This window comes from Notamacropus eugenii, chromosome 1 (assembly GCF_028372415.1).
Source record: "Notamacropus eugenii isolate mMacEug1 chromosome 1, mMacEug1.pri_v2, whole genome shotgun sequence".
NCBI classification, from domain to species: domain Eukaryota; kingdom Metazoa; phylum Chordata; class Mammalia; order Diprotodontia; family Macropodidae; genus Notamacropus; species Notamacropus eugenii.
Genome location: NC_092872.1, coordinates 297,657,600 through 297,673,849, shown reverse-complemented (window position 1 = coordinate 297,673,849; position 16,250 = coordinate 297,657,600). Strand labels below are relative to the sequence as shown.

The 16,250-nt window shown below is 33.3% G+C and overlaps 1 protein-coding gene across 2 annotated transcripts in view; it reads left to right on the top strand.

The window, feature by feature from the left end:
* The window catches only part of FANCM (FA complementation group M), a 98,358-nt gene that overhangs the window by 64,018 nt on the left and 18,090 nt on the right, over nucleotides 1-16,250 (top strand). For both annotated transcript variants that reach the window (XM_072629264.1, XM_072629265.1), the window contains exons 17-20: nucleotides 2,144-2,269; nucleotides 3,771-3,924; nucleotides 5,959-6,065; nucleotides 7,558-8,127. In XM_072629264.1, the coding sequence (XP_072485365.1) occupies nucleotides 2,144-2,269; nucleotides 3,771-3,924; nucleotides 5,959-6,065; nucleotides 7,558-8,127 (957 nt within the window). The remainder of the gene's footprint in view (nucleotides 1-2,143; nucleotides 2,270-3,770; nucleotides 3,925-5,958; nucleotides 6,066-7,557; nucleotides 8,128-16,250) is intronic.

Sequence of the window (16,250 nt, the reverse complement as noted above, 5' to 3'; positions counted from 1 at the left end):
TATATACTGACTCTTTAATCCTTAATGTCTGAGTTATTTCATAATATAAGTAAGGCATATTGATGTATAAAATAATTATGTAAATAAAATTAATGAAGTTATTTTGTTATAAAATACAAAAATAACTGATATTTTTAATTCATGCAATAAATTTGCAATATATTTATGAATGTTTAAATAAGATTTTAAAAGCCTTGTATTATACTTTATTTTAACATTGCTTTTTCTGATCAGTCAAATCAAGTCATTCAGTTCATACTTAAGATTCCAATTATTCAGATTTAACATTTTCCCTGTTCTTTCCCTCATACTCAGGAAACATTTTACATTTTTTTGTAGCCCTGAACTTGCTGTCTCCAAAGTTAGCAGTAATTTCTTAACTGCCATATATGATTATTTTTCTCAGTCCTCTTCCTTCTTTTTCCTCTCTATACCACCTGACACCAGTGACCACTCTATCCTTGATGTTTCCTCCTTTCTGGGTTTTTGTAATGTGATTTTCTGTTGGTTTTCTTATGTCTGATTTTATTTTCAGTTCTAAATCCCTCTTCTCACTTCTTCCCCCAGCCACTGAGAAGGAAAGAAAGAGAAACCATTACTGATAGGTGTACATAAACAAAATAAATTTTTACAATAGCCATGGGTTCTAAGGGAAAAAAAGCAGGAGAAAGAAAGAAATAGAAGAAATGCTTTAGTCTGCACTCTTGAGTCTATCAGTTGTCTTTCTTGAAGTGCATGCCGTGTTTCCCCATGAGTCCTTTGGTGTTGTTGTTGTTGGTCATTGTGTTAATCAGAGTTATAAGTCTTTCAGAGTTGATTATTTTTGCAACATTGCTATTAGTGTGTAGATTTTTCTCCTGGTTCTGCTCAGTTTGCTTCAGTTCATACTAGTTTAGTCTTCCCAGATTTTTCTAAAACCATCCCCATTATTAATTCTTGCAGCATAAAAATATTCCATCACATTCAAATAGATACTTTGCCCTTATTTCTTATTGTGCTGTCTGCTAAATCTTGTTGATCCTGACTTTGGCTCTGTAGTGCTTGAATTCTTTCTTTCAGGCTAACTTTAATATTTTCTCCCAGATCTCCAAATCTGGGAGTTCTGGATTTTTTAACTATAATATTCATGGGAGTTTTCATTTTATAGTTTCTTTCAGGAGGTGACCTGTGGATTTTTTCCTTTTCTACCTTGCTGTCTTGTTCTAAGATATATCTGGACAATTTTCCTTTGTAATTTCTTGAAATATAATGTGTAGGCTCTTTTTTTGCTCACAAGTTTCAAAAGATCCAGTGATTCTTAAATTAAGTCATCTTAATCTATTTTCCAGGTCAGTTTTTTCCTATGAGATATGTGTGGGATGGCTCACGTCCCTACATAAATCAGTTACTCAGAGGCCTCTCAAAATGATGACAGAAAAGTGATTTATTCGATTCTCGAGAAGCGGGGCTTACCTGTAGGAGTAGGAAAGCCGAAGACAAAGAAAAGGACAGTGATTTATATAGACCCTAACGCAAGTCCCTCCTCCCCCCACTGACCATTATCCTCATTAGCTGAGAATATGGTCTTACATTCTAGACACGAAATCTAACCAATCCCTTTTGAAATGAAGACATCGAGGAATTATGTGAGTTTTGTCCAATCATTGAGACCCTAATACACTACACAGTTTTATATCCTTATATGGAACTATTCTATTCTAAAAATATTGTAACCTTGAGCCTTTAGGCCTTACCTCACCCCTGGGAGAAGAATTACAATCTGAGAAGTCTTCACTAAACCTATCCCACTCAGATATTTTACATTTACTCCAGTTTTTTACTTTATTTTATTATTTATTGGTGTCTTATGGATTCATTAGCTTTTATTTGGAAAATTCTAATTTTCCTGGAGTTATTTTCTTCTGTAAGATTTTGTACTTCTTTTACCAAGCTATTAATTTCTTTTCTCATATATTTCTTCTATAGCTCTCATTTAGTTTTTTTTAATCTTTTTTTTAGCACCTTCTTTAACTCTTCTAGCAATTTTTGTTGGATTTGTGTCCAGTTTACATCTTTTTCTTTGAGGGGTGGTATTTTACACTATAATAATTATAATAATAATATTTTACTTTTTCTTATACAATTTTTTTCATATTTATTTTAGTCAGAATCATCTAGTGATGAAAGTACAGATTTTCCTAAACCAGTTCTAACTCAAGATAATTTCCAGAGCAATAAAAGGAATCCCCCCAAAAGTATGAGAGCCCCCAAAATTTATAGAAACCTAAAGGTAAGTTTTCTCATTTCTCCCTAATAATTCTTTTTTGTTTGTTTATGAACTTTAAAAAGATAATTAGCAACTTCTCTGCTAAAGTATTCCTCTGATGCCTCATTATGGTTCCAGATAACCCTGACTTCTCCAAAGCTGTGCCCCAATATCTTGTCTTGTCCTGCCATGCTGGTCTGGCTTTGAGGAATCACAGCATATGCCTTTCATTCATGAATCAGTGTAACTGATTTTAGAGTAGCTCAACACTAGGGTGGCTCCACTGTGTTGGCATTTTTGTTTTTTTTTACTACAGCAATACTTGAAGACAAAGTTGTAGAGAGATTGGGATGTTAATAGTAGTCACATGTTTGTTTAGTGTTCTAAAGATTATAAAGAAATTTGTGAGATAGGTGGTGGAAATATTATTGTCTTGATTTTACAGATGTGGAAATGCAGCATATAGAGCAGGATTCGACAGATATGGCCCAAGGGCAAACTCTAGCCTGCAGCCTGTTTTTGTGTGACCACAGAACTAAGAATGGTGTTTACATTTTAAAATATGACAAAAGTTTATTTTACATTGTGAAAAACATTCTTAGCTCCATAAGCTGTAGTTTGTGGCACTTGTTCTCTACCTTTTCACAGTGATCTTTATCAGCAGAGGGAGCATGATATGACATGACATGAAATATGGAAGTCTAATTGGGACTGGATTTTCCCTGTTTATTGAAATTTCTAGTTAAGACCTGTATTTCCCTCTAATATAATTTATATCCATATTAATTCACTTTGAGATTCTCATTTTCATGATTTTCCCTTTCAATTTTTTTTCAGTAAAACAACACGAACTAACGTCAATAAATTATATCTAGAAAGAAAAAAGAAATTTTGAAACACTTAAAAAGTTTTTTGAGCAAGTTTCAGATTTTATAAAAAACTAAAGCTACTAAATTTGTGTTTCTGTAGTAATGGCTATTTCTTGGAATTGAAATGCTTTTCTTTGGTTTTGTGCTGTTTTGTATTACTGCTTGAGAAATTATCAAAATGAGACACGTTTCATGGAAACAAAAAATTTCCTAAGTTACAGTTTGTGAGCATGGTTAAAACAATATACATTAAGATTATTTTTCATAATTAGTGGTATGGTTTAAAACATCAGGAAAGAACTCTCTCTGGTTGACCAGTTACTAGATGGGTGTTTCCTCAATCCAATATTCTTTGCTGTCTTATTTTACAGAAGTGTTTTATCTCCTAACATAAAATGATTAGAAATTTGAAGATGTGCAGGGATTAATTAGAAATATGCAGTTTACTGGCATGAGCCAACTCAGATGATTTGAATGTGATTCTTTAAGACCAGATTAAATTAGGTATTTTAGAAGTATTTTATCAGTGTCATTTCCTGGGTTTTTGTTGTTGTTGTTTTTTCATATAGACTGTTCTCATTGCTTTGGTACCGATTTCTTCTAGATTTTTAAGAAAAACGAATGGTTATCTTAAGTTGTTCCTTCATTTTTCTTAGCATGAAGGCAGGCAATTTTTAGATGAAGAAGCAGAGATTTCAGAAGATGCAGAAAGTATTTCATCTGATGAAAGTGAAAAATCAGAAAATGAACAAGATTCCTTACTACTTGACTTCCTAAATGATGGGACTCAACTTTCACAGGTTCTAAATGGTAAATACCACTGTCATTGTTATTCTCCTTCTTTTAAAATCCTTGTGCTTTTGCTCATGCTCTAATTTTTATTTAGTTTGCATTAGAAGCTATGCTTTACAGGCAATGATTATGGAAAGATTATTATAAATTAGAGTGTTAAATCATTTTTTCTGTTCTTACTAAACTAACATCACTCAAGGGAGTTAAATTCTGCATTGTGTATTAAATTCATAAACAGTTTTGTCTAATCCACCTCTTGCATTCTCAACTTCTCTCTTCTCAGCTACAACTTTTACCACTCTAAGTTCCTAATTACCTCTGCATTGTCAATTGTAATAGGATCTTTACTGGCTTCCCTGCCTCCATTTTTTTGCCCTCTCCATTCCTTCATCCAGTCACAAAAATAATCTTCCCAAAGCACTGATCTGACGATATCACTTTGCTGGTCAAAAAACTTCAGATTTTCCCCCTTGCCATTTGGATAAAGTATGAGCATCTTCTCTTGGTGAATCTGTGTGATGGATAAGCTGATCAGTCCTTGAATTTTTAAATTACTGGATGCTGAAAATGACTCTATGGAAGAGACACAGTTATGAGACTAAGAGTAAGTCAGATAAGAGGGAAATCTGCAGCCCTTGTGTGATCTATTCTTTCTAATCGTTATGTGGCATGAATAGTTCTGGTTTCCTTTGACCTGCTATAGGCTGTATGCCCTGCCGATTATTAAAAGTCCATTTCAACATGCAATACAATGCCCTGGTGTTGGTTTTCGTAGGCCTGGTCTCCCAAAGAAGTAAGTGTGTGTGTGTGTGTGTGTGTGTGTGTGTGTGTGTGTGTGTGTGTGTGTGTGTGTGTGTGTGTGTGTGTGTGTCTGGGTGTATGTGCGTGTGTCTGGGTGTCTATTCATCCTTTGTTGCTGAAGAAGACCATGCCATCAGAGAAATAATGACATGATTTGCACTTGACTTTGTTTTGAGTGAGGGAGGGGTATGTAGGTCACCAACCTCACTTCTCCTCCAGAGCCATCTGAATCCAGTGACTTCATCCTGACATTCATCAGGATGACTGGAGATGACCCAGGATGAGACAATTGTGGTTAAGTGACTTGCCCAAGGTCACACAGCTAGTGAGTGTCAAGTGTCTGAAGTGAGATTTGAACTCAGGTCCTCCGACTCCTGCACTACTACTCTATCCACTGCACCACCTAGCTGCCCCACCTTGGGGCTTAATCATCACCTCAAGGTAACGTCCTCCCTTATTGGTCTTCCATAAAGTATAATTTATGAAGGAGTCAGGTACTAAGGACAGTCTGATTCCTCAAAAACAGAAGCCTAAGCAGACACCACAGATATATAGCTACCACATAAGGAGTATGAAGTTACTTTAGGTTTTGGCTTTTGGAGTCAATTCACAGGCTAGTAATTCATCTGTTCTTCACTTGACAAAACTGAGAATTTCATACTCTCTATAGTCTGGTTCCATTCTATCTTTAGTCTTTTCATGTGTGTAAAAGAGTCTCAGTTATTGTCTGGTTCTTAAATCCTTTTTGCCCTTTTTTGACTCTGTAAATTATAAATTTTCAGAGACTTTCTCTTATGCCTAGAAAGCCTTCCCTTCTTCATGTACATTTTGAAAAACTTCTTTTTCTCAGAAGTTCTTCCTGATGTGCTGCCTCCTCTGTGCAATTTTTTTGTATCATTCTCTCACCTCAAGCTGATATTAAATTACTTTTCTTGTCTATTACATGTTCCCCTTGTCTTCTCATTCCCCTTCTCATTCTACTTTTTATCATTCTCCAAGTTATATCTGTGGATTTTATAAAATGCCTTGCATGTAGTAAGCATTTAGAAACATTTATGTAACCAACCTAGATGTTTAGGCTTCAAGCTTTTAAAAGATTGCTTTTCAGAGGTACTTCCTGCTCCTTTAAAATAGGTGGTTAACATTTCCCAAGGAACATGATTTATTTAAACTTAGATTAGATTGTACTTAACTAATCTTTGTGGTTACTATTTTAATGTACCTTTTAAAAATTCAATTCTCTTTTTGTAGATTCTGAGATGAAAAGTGTTTATCTGCAGTCTGTTCGCAGTCCATTGGTAGGCAATATGTTTAAAATGGTGCACAAGAAATATGATTCCATGAACATTTTCTCACAGGTATGAATTTTCAGCATGTAAGAATTTCCTGTTAATGCGATTGTTGTGTTTGTCTTTCATTTTCAAAGAAGACTATGACATCAGAGAAATGATGATATCACTTGCACTTAACTTTGTTTTGAGTGAGGGAGGGCTGTGCAAGGTCACCAGCCTGACTTTCTCCTCCAGAGACATCTGGATCCAGTGACCAGATATTCATCAGGATGACTGGAGATGGGCTACTGAAAGAGGTTTTGTAATCTTTTATAATTATTTAAAATGAAATCTGGGAAATTTTAGCTGTGATAGTTACAGGATGGAGAATTAGCTAGATGAATTTCCATGGGCTATTTTAACCCAGAATAGTTTTTGACTACAGGCATGTGACATCTGCTTATCTATAATTTTTACTTATCTTTTTTAAAACTTTCCTATTTTGTTTGAATTTTGTTTTGAAAATGTCCCTTGCTTACATATAACTTCTCCATAGGGACTGTACACTAAGTCAAATGTAGCATTTCTCATAGAGCTGAGCATTCTGTGCAATACATGCTTGCTTACTGAAGGACCAAGTTATTTTCCTGGGAATAATTAGTAATTATTTGGTAAGAATCATCCAATAATTTTGCTCTCCAGATACCTAAATAGCATTTCTTAAAGTGGCATATTACATCTGTATTGATGTCCTATAGGTTTATAGCTGGAAGGAATGTTAGAAATCATTTATTATACCCACCTTATTTTAAAGATTTAAGCAAGCTTAGCCCCAGTGTGTCATAGTGAACTAGAATTGTATAGGTAGTAAGTGACTAAGCTAGGATTAGAAACCAGATTCCCTAACTCCAAATTCAGTATGAAGGGTAGGATTGATATTAGCTCTAATCTACTTTTCTTTCATAATGAAGAGAGTAAGACTCATTCTCTGGAAGGACATTAACACTTGGTTTTAAGCTGTTGATAGGTAACTTCTTGTAACTTACCTGAAGCCCACTTTGTAGGTGAAGATGACTAATACTTTGGTATTCATCACTTGGGACCATGTTATTCTTATTCCATAGTGTATTGTGAAATAGTTTGATTTATTACCCACTTTGTAAAAGTATTAATTTTTTCTACCTTTAAATGACCTGCATTATAGTTCATCTATAGGTTACTTCCTAAAAAAAATTATCTTCTTTAAAAAAAACTCCAGTTATCATTTAAATATGCAAATGAAGTGAAATTAGTCTAGGTAATAACTGTTTTGTATTAACTAAGAAAGTCAACATATAAAGTGATACTCTTCAAAAATTATATCCATTACCTTATACCTTCATTAGATCAAATTTCACATACATACATACATATATATATATATTTGTGTGTACATATATATAATTTCATTTGCTAGGTAACATCATTAGTTGTCTAATAATAGTAATGTAATAAATATAGTAGATGTTCAGCAAATACTTCAGCTGTAGTAAGAAATTTAAAATTCTATTATATTTATTTCAAAAATTTTTTTCCATAGATTCCTGAGCAAGATGAAACTTATTTTGGAGATAGCTTCTGTGTTAGTGATGAGGAAGAACATCCTATCAATGATTCAAGTGAAGAAGTATGTGTTGATTTCAACTTATTAAACGAAGACAGCTTTTCTGATGGAAGGAAAAAATACCATACACGACGTGCAGCAAAATTAAAGCGAGTTAGGACACAGAATAATTTTGCATTAAAAAAAAAGAAAATATCCAGAATTATAATACCTGATGATTCAAGTGAAGAAGAAAATATTGTTAATGTTAATGATAAAACAGAATCTGAGAATGCAATTGGTAACATGAGTATTTATGGCAAAACAGAAAAACAAGATGATTGTCTCCAAAAATCATTACTTTCTGAGTCTCTGAAGAGAGACGAAGTACTTGTTGAACCAAATATTGTTAATAATTCAATCGAGGAGGGACAAAAGGAACCACTTAATATGGAGGGCACAGTTTCTGAAGTTCTAGACACAAAACCTCAAAGTAATTATAAAATTAGACCTTCAGTGAATGCTGAGTTACTGAAAAACTGCAAAAATTTTACAGCCCAATCCAAGGTATGAACCAGTAAAAATCCATTGTTTTCTTAAGTTTTAATATGTTTTTGTTATATGTCACAGAAATTCATTAAGTCCAAGTAAATTTAATACAACTCTTTAAACATGCATGTAGAACTTGCAAGTATTAAATTGAACTATGGTAGTAATTAATATGGAATGTTTAGCTTTATGTTACAGGTGTGCTCTTTGGGAGCAACATTATTGGTTTTTGCTTCTTTCAGTTACCCTTCTGTATTTTGTAAGACATTTCATCCTCCTCTTACATTTACAATATTTGTGTATGATTCATACATAATATATATTCGTCATTATAGTTTTCACGATAACGATTGTCAGGAACAGTTTTGTTTAAAAGACCGAAAGAGAAGGAATCAGATTTATAATTAAAGTGGTCTGTTCGTGTTCTTCTGCCCCTCTTCCCTTTACCAAAGCCAATCCCCAACACTTTCTATCCTTTTAATTGTTATTCCTCCAAAATTGAATCATGTTTTGCTTATGAAAGTTCCCTCCCTACCTCTCCTCTCCCTCTTTCATAGCTCTTCTAGCCCTTCTCTCCAGTCCATTTCCTATTTCCTGATTCCCTGATGAATTTAATGTGTTTCTATGCCAATTTTAGTGGTTCTGAGAAGAATAAGGTCATGAGATGCCTGGTCTCTTGACTTCTTTCACCATTTTTTTGGGTATGCTCTAATACTAAATACTAAGTAATACTGAATAATAAGTACCCTTTCCCCTTCTTCCTTAGTTCTTCCCTAGTATATTGCTTTTTTTTTTTTTACTTACTTTTGTTTTTTAAAATCGACATATGTTCATTTATTTTGAGCACAAAATATATGCTTAGGGGTCCTGCGTTTGTCTGATTTAGTTCCCCTGTAACCTCTGAAGATATATCATTTAGCTCCTTCAAATGTATTTACCTCTTCAAAAGTATTTGCCTTTCCAATTTTCTTTTGACTCCTTTGTATATATTTCAGAGTTTTATTCAACTATTTTCTTTTCTTCAGTAGCTTAAAAGTTCTCTGATATATTAAATGTCCATTTCTCTCCTTGTAGTATTATGTTCAGTTTTGCAGGGCAAATTATTCTTGATTATAAACTTTTTTCTTCTGTCTTTTAGAATATCATATTGGTTCAAGATTTTTCTCCTTTATAAAATAAGGAAGTCTTTCTAAGTCTTGGCTGTGGTTTCTTGGTGCTTGAATCTCTTCCTTCTGACTACTTTTTTTTTTTTTAAACCTGGATGCTCTGTATTTTGACTTTAGCGTTCCTGAGAATTTTCATTTTGGAGTTTCTGTTAAGAGGTAATCAGTAGATTCCTTCTATTTTTACCTTGCCCTCTGATTTAAATAAGTTGGCAGTTTTCTTTTATGATTTCTTGAAATATGATTTGCAGATTTTTTACTTGTTCTTGGTTTTCAGAAAATCCAGTGATTCTTAAATTTTTTTCCCCTGACCAATTTTTCAAATCATTTTTTAAAACAATAGATGCCATGCATTTCTTCTGTTTTTTTAATGTTAATTTTGTTTTAATAGTTTTTTGTTTCATATAGTGGATGTATTCTGGTTATTCTATTTTTTGGTCAATCTGTTAATTGGATAAGAATTTTTCAGCTTTTGTTCTAAGATTTCTCCTTTCTATTTTTTTCCTCCCAAATTCTTTTTCTAAAATAATGTTATTATCATATTTTCCCCTGGTATCCCTCCCTGTCTTTTTCTCAGAGAACTATCCCTGATAACAAATATTTTTTAAGTACAAAAGAAAAGAGAAAGAAAGAGAAGGAAAATTTAGATTAACCAATCAATATACTGAAAAAGTCTGAAAATATATTGTGGACCTTCCACTTCTGTAAAGGGGTGCACTGTGAAGAGTGCCTTCTTATATCTCTTCTTTGGAACCATGTTTGGCTCCAATACGAAGATTCTTTGTAATTTTGCTATATTCAAATCTAATTTTTTTTTGGTGCTGATTCTTTTCATTTACGTTTATGTAGTCCACATGTATATTGTTTTCTTTGCTCTGCTTTACTTTGCATTAGTTTATGTAGATTTTTCCATACTTCTCTGTATTCATCATATTTGTTATTTCTTATAGCCCATTAATATTCTGTTACATTCAGGTACCACAATTTATTTAGCAGTTTCCCGGTTGATGGTTTCCTCTCTTATTTCTACTTTTATTCTGTCAGAAAAAGTATTACTATAAATATTTTGGTGTAATGGGAACTTTCTTCTTATTTGTGGCTTCCTTGGGGTAGAAGCCTAGTAATGGAATTTCTAGGTCAAATACTGTGGACATTTTAGTCACTTTTTTTGCATAATGTTTATATAAATTCACAGCTTCACCAACAATGCACTAGTGTAACCTGTCTTTCCAGAACCCCTCCAACATTGACTATTCCCATCCTTTATCATCTTTGCCAATTTACAGGGTAGGAAGTGAAACTTCACAGATGCTTTGATTTGCAATTCTCTTATGATTAGTAATTTGAAAAATTCTTTCATATCATTGTTAATAGTTTGCATCTCTTCAAGAACTATTTGTTCATATCCTTTGTCCAAATACTTCATCTGTTGTGAATGACTTTGTGTGTGTGTGTGTGTGTGTGTATGTGTGTATTTGTATATGTCTGTATGTGTGTGTGTGTACGTATATGATATTAAACCCTTGTCAGAGAAACTTGATGAAATATTTTTTTCTCCATTCAGCTGCTTCCTTTATCATAGGTACATTAATTTTGTTTGTGCAGAAACCTTTCAGTTTCATGTAATCAGATTTATCTCTTATCTTTTGTAATTCCCTCTTTCCTTTGCTTGTTTAAGAATACACCTCCTACCCATAGCTGTGAAGGATATATGATCTGCTTCTCTTTTAATTTTCAATAGTTTGATCTTTAATATTAAGGTCATATATCCATTTATAGAATGCATTGTAAATTATAATATAGAGGTCTTGGTCCAAGCCTAATTTCTGCTAGACTTCTAGTTTAGCCAACAGTTTTTATCAAATAGAGAGTTCTTTCATAAGTAATTTGTCTTCTGGTTTTATCTAACTCTGAATTATTCTATTATTTGATTCTCTTTTGCTTGTCCTATTGACTTTCTTTGTCTCTGTTTCTGTCTCTCTTTCTTTCTCTCCCTTTCCCTCTCTCTCTGTCTCTCTTCTTTCTCTCTCCAAAAAATATTAGATGGTTTTGATGATTGCTGCTTTATAATATAGTTTGAGGTCTGGAAGTGCTTTTTGTTCCCCACCTCTTCTCATCATTCCCTTTGCTTTTTTAGATCTTTTATTTTTCCCCACCTCTTCTCATCATTCCCCTTGCTTTTTTAGATCTTTTATTTTTCCAAATGAATTTTAAAAATTCATTTTATCTAGTTCTTTAAAGAATCCCTTTGATAATTTGATTTGTATAACATTAAAAGTGTAAATTAACTTTGGTAAGATTGTCATTTTTACTATATTGGCAACCCTAGTCATGAACACTGAATATTTCTCCAGCTATTTAAAGTATCCTTTACTTCTTTAATGAGAACTTAGTAATCAAATCTTTACAAGTTTATTTATTTATTCACTCCTTTGGTGGCTTGATCTCCACTTAGTTTATTCACTGAATGGGTGTTACCTCATTCTAAGTGAGTACTTGAATAGGCCAAGGTCTCCCAGTGCATCCTGGGCTGTCTCCAGTCATCCTGATGAATATCTGGTCACTGGATCCAGATGGCTCAGGAGGAGAAGTGAGGCTGGTGACCCTGCACAGTTCTCCCTCACTCAAAACAAAGTCAAGTGCAAGTCATGTCATCATTTCTCTGATTTCATGGTCTTTGAAAATAGAAGACGAACACAAACAGACAGACAGTTTGTGCATTTTATAGTTATTTTCTATTCTATTAATACCTTTTGAATTTTGTTGTATTATATAGAAATGGTATTGATTTTTTAAGGTTTATTTGTAGTCTGAAACTATCAGTTTTCTTAACTAGTGTATTTGCTCTTTCCCTAGAATTTTCTTAGTAGCTCACCATGTCATCAGCAGATGGATATAGGTTTTTTAAAAAAATCTTAATATTTTGTTTTTTCCCAATTACTTGTAAAAGCAATTTTTAACCTTTTTTTTTTTTTTTTTTTAACAATTTTGAGTTCCAGATTCTTTCCCAGCCTCCTTCCTCTTCACTATAATTAAGATAGAAAGCAATTTGATTGATAAAGGTTATACATGTACAGTCATGTAAAATATATTTCTATATTAGTCATGTTGTGAAAGAAAACACAGAAAAAAATCAAAGAAAAGTAAAGAAAGTAAAATAAAAATATGCTTCCATCTGCATTCAGGTTCCATCAGTCCTTTCTCTGGAGATAGATAGAACTTTTTTTCATCATAAGTCCTTCAGAATTGTCTTGGATATTTGTATTGCTGGGAATAGCTAAGTCATTTGCAGTTGATCATCCTTACAATACTGCTGTTACTGTATACAGTGTTCTGGTTCTGTTTACTTCACTTTGCATCAGTTCATGTAAATCTTTTTCAGGATTTTCTGAAATCATCCTGCTTGTCATTTCTTATAGCACGATGGTATTCCATTACAATCATATATGCCAGAACTTATTCAGCTGTTTCACATTTGAAAGGTATCCCCTCAATTTCCAATTCTTTGCCAACATAGAAAGAACTGCTATAAATATTTTTGCACATATAGGTCCTTTTTTCCTTTTCTCTGATTATGTCTTTAGGATACAGACCTAGTGGGGGTACTGTTGGATCAAACTGTATGTACACAGTTTGATTACCCTTTGGGCATAGTTCCAAATTGCTTTCCAGAATGGTTTGGATGGGTTCACATCTCCACCAAGAGTACATTAATGTCCCAATTTGCCCATATTCCTTCAAATATTTCTCATTTTCTTTTTCTGTCATATTAGCCAATCAGTATTACCCAATTAGATGTGAAGTGGTATCTCAGAGTTGTTTTAATTTGCATTTCTCTAATCAGTAGTGATTTAGAACATTTTTTCATACGATTATAGATAGCTTTGATTTCTTCATCTGAAAACTCCCTGTTCAGGAAATAGAGAGAGTTTTATCTCTCTTCTACCTCTCTTTACACCTTTGGTTCCTTTCTCATGTTTCATTGCCATCGTTAGCATTTCTACAACTGTATCAAATAGTGACAGAGGTTGGTATCTTTGCTTTAATTTTCTGCCTAAATTCCTGGTCCTCAATAAGTAGTATACTCCTACCCTATGATAGCCTTCCTGACCCAATGATTCGGAGCCTTGGTTATCATTGTGCAAAACCTGTCCCCCACCACTTGCCTCTCCCTTACTCCCTCAGACTCTGTGCTTTGCTTTCTTCCTTCCTCTGGCTTTTATAGTTCCCTCATAACTTGTCCTCTTCCTCACCAGTCCCTTTCCAGTCTTATGTTTTATTCTTCTTATATTCTGCACTGTGGTGACACTAATCTCTTTGCTGTTCAATGTGTAAAGCACTCCATTTTCTAACTGTGCATTTCCACTGACTCCTATGTTTGCAGTGTTCTTTCTCCTTGTCTTTAGCTCCTGCTTTTCTGACTTTCTTCAATTCTCAGATAAAATCCCACCTTCTGTAAGAAGTCTTGCCTGGTTTCCCTTAATTTTTGTGCCTTCTGTCTGAGATAACCTCCAGTTTGTCCTGTATATTACTTGTTTGTATACAGTCATTTGCAAGTTGTCTTCTTCATGAACAGTACACTCCAACTTTTGGCTGTGGGCATTTTCAATGGCTGTCTTCCATGCTTGGAATGCTCTTCCTCCTTCACTAGGACTACTGATTTCTCTGGCTTCCTTTAGTCCCAATTAAAATTCTTAATTCCAGTTCTTCACCTCTTTTAATTATCTCCTATTTGTCTTGTGTGTATGTGCATATATATATATGTATATATATATATAGACACACACACACACACACACACATACATATATAGCTTTCTTTGTACATATTTATTAGGATGTTGTCTCACCCATTAGTTTGGGAGCTCCTTGAGGGCAAGAACTGTTTTTTCTCTTTTATATCCCTGTGCTTAACATAGAACCTGGCACATAGTAGGCACTTGATAAATGTTTATTGAATTTAATTCTCTATTAGACTGTGAGCTCCTTGAAAGCCAAGTCCTGTTTTTTGCCTTTCTTTGTATACTTCATGTTTATCACAGTGCCTGTCCACTTAATAGGAACTTAATAAAATGCTTGCTAGCTTGTTCTTACAGGATGTCCTCGATGTGATTAATTTTATAAAAACAAGATGTGCAAATAATAGAATCTTTACTGTATTTTATAATAAGATGGGAAGTTGTCATGAACTTCTTTTGAACTGTACAAAAGTTTATAGGCTATTATGTGGCAAAAGACTTAAATTTTAAATTAAATTTACATTTTTATTTTTTCCTGCTTTATTTGGTTGTTAATGTACAGAAGTACTGATAATTTGTGTGAATTTATTTTATATCTTACAACTTTGATGGAATTGTTAATTATTTCATTAGTTTTTAAGTTGAATCTTTTTACACTCTCCCATCATCTCCAAAAAGTGATAACTTTGTCTCTACTTTGCCTGTGCTTCTTGTCTCAGTTTCTTTTTGTCTTATTTCTATTAGCTGGCAGTCCAATACTATTTCAGATAATAGTGGTGATAATGGATATCTTTGCTTTCTTCTTGATCTTATTAGGAAGGCTTTTAGTTAATCTCCATTATAGGTAAAGCTGGCCCTTAGTTTTAGATAGATATTAATTGTCATATTAAGGAACGATCTATGTATGTATTCCTTTCCTTTCTGGCTTTTTTTTTTTTTTAGAGGAATGGGTGTTGAATCTTGTCTAGACTCTTCTCTGCATCTTTTGGTATAATGACATGAATTTTGTTATTATTAGCATGGTCAGATATAATTATAGTTTTCCTAACCTTAAACAACACTACATTCCTGGTATTGGTTATCGTAACTCTTTATACTTGAATCTCTCTATTTATTTCAAGGGTATTTCTTGTAAATAGCATGTTATTGTATTCTGCTTTCTAGCTCATTCTGTTATCTTCTTCTGTTTTGAGTGAATTCATCCCATTCATATTCACATTTATAATATCTAGTTATGTCATTTCCCCTGTCCTGTTCTCTCATACTTTTCCTAACCTTTGTTTCCCCACTTACACCCTCTGTAGAGAAGTGAGTGGGTGATAAGAGGAGAGTGCTAAATACCAATGCTCCAGGTTTGATCCAGTCTGCTTCAGCTCCCCTGCCCCACTTCTTTTTCCCCTCATTCAGACTCAAACACATATTCTTTTCTTTTCTTTCATACCCGTTTTGAGATTCATCTTCCCACTTAGTTAGTTTTGCTTACTAATCTTCCCTTAATCTGTTTTTCTTCTTGCTTCTTCCTCTCCCTCCTCCCCTTTTCCTTCTGGTTTTGTTTTTTGCTTAGTAAAATGCATTGTGTGTGTGAATGTTTTAGCATTCTTCACTTTTTTGACCAGTTTAGATGAGAGTGAGGTTCCAAGTATCACCTCTTCCTATATTCCTCATTTATCTTCTACTTGTACACTCAGATTACATGAGATAATTTCCCCAGTATTCTACTTGATACCTAAACCAGAGAGAGGCAAAACAGAGAAAGCTATAGACTTTTTACCTAATGAACATTGATGCAGAAAAGTTAAATAAAATACTAGTAAGGACATGAGTCATGTATATGATTATACATGATGACCAGATTAATTAGAATGCAAGTTTAATTCTATATTAAGTAAACTATTAATATATTATTGATCATTAATTATTCATCTCTTTATTAATAACAAGAGCAACAAAAAAAGACTATATCCACAGATTTCAGAAAAAGCATTTGACAAGATATGCCATCCATCTCTGAAATACTGTAAGCTGTGTTCAGAACTAAACTTGGGGAAAAAAATGGACTATTTATTGAAGATATGCTTAATAACCAGTATAATAAAAGTATAGTTTCATAATGAATTCAAGATTATTTATTAAAATTTTATTAACTTAATGCCAAGTCATGTAAAAATAGGTGATTGCAGCTAAAAGAGAACATAAAAGTATACCAAAAAAAATTTAAGATAAAAAATTTTTTAAATCCT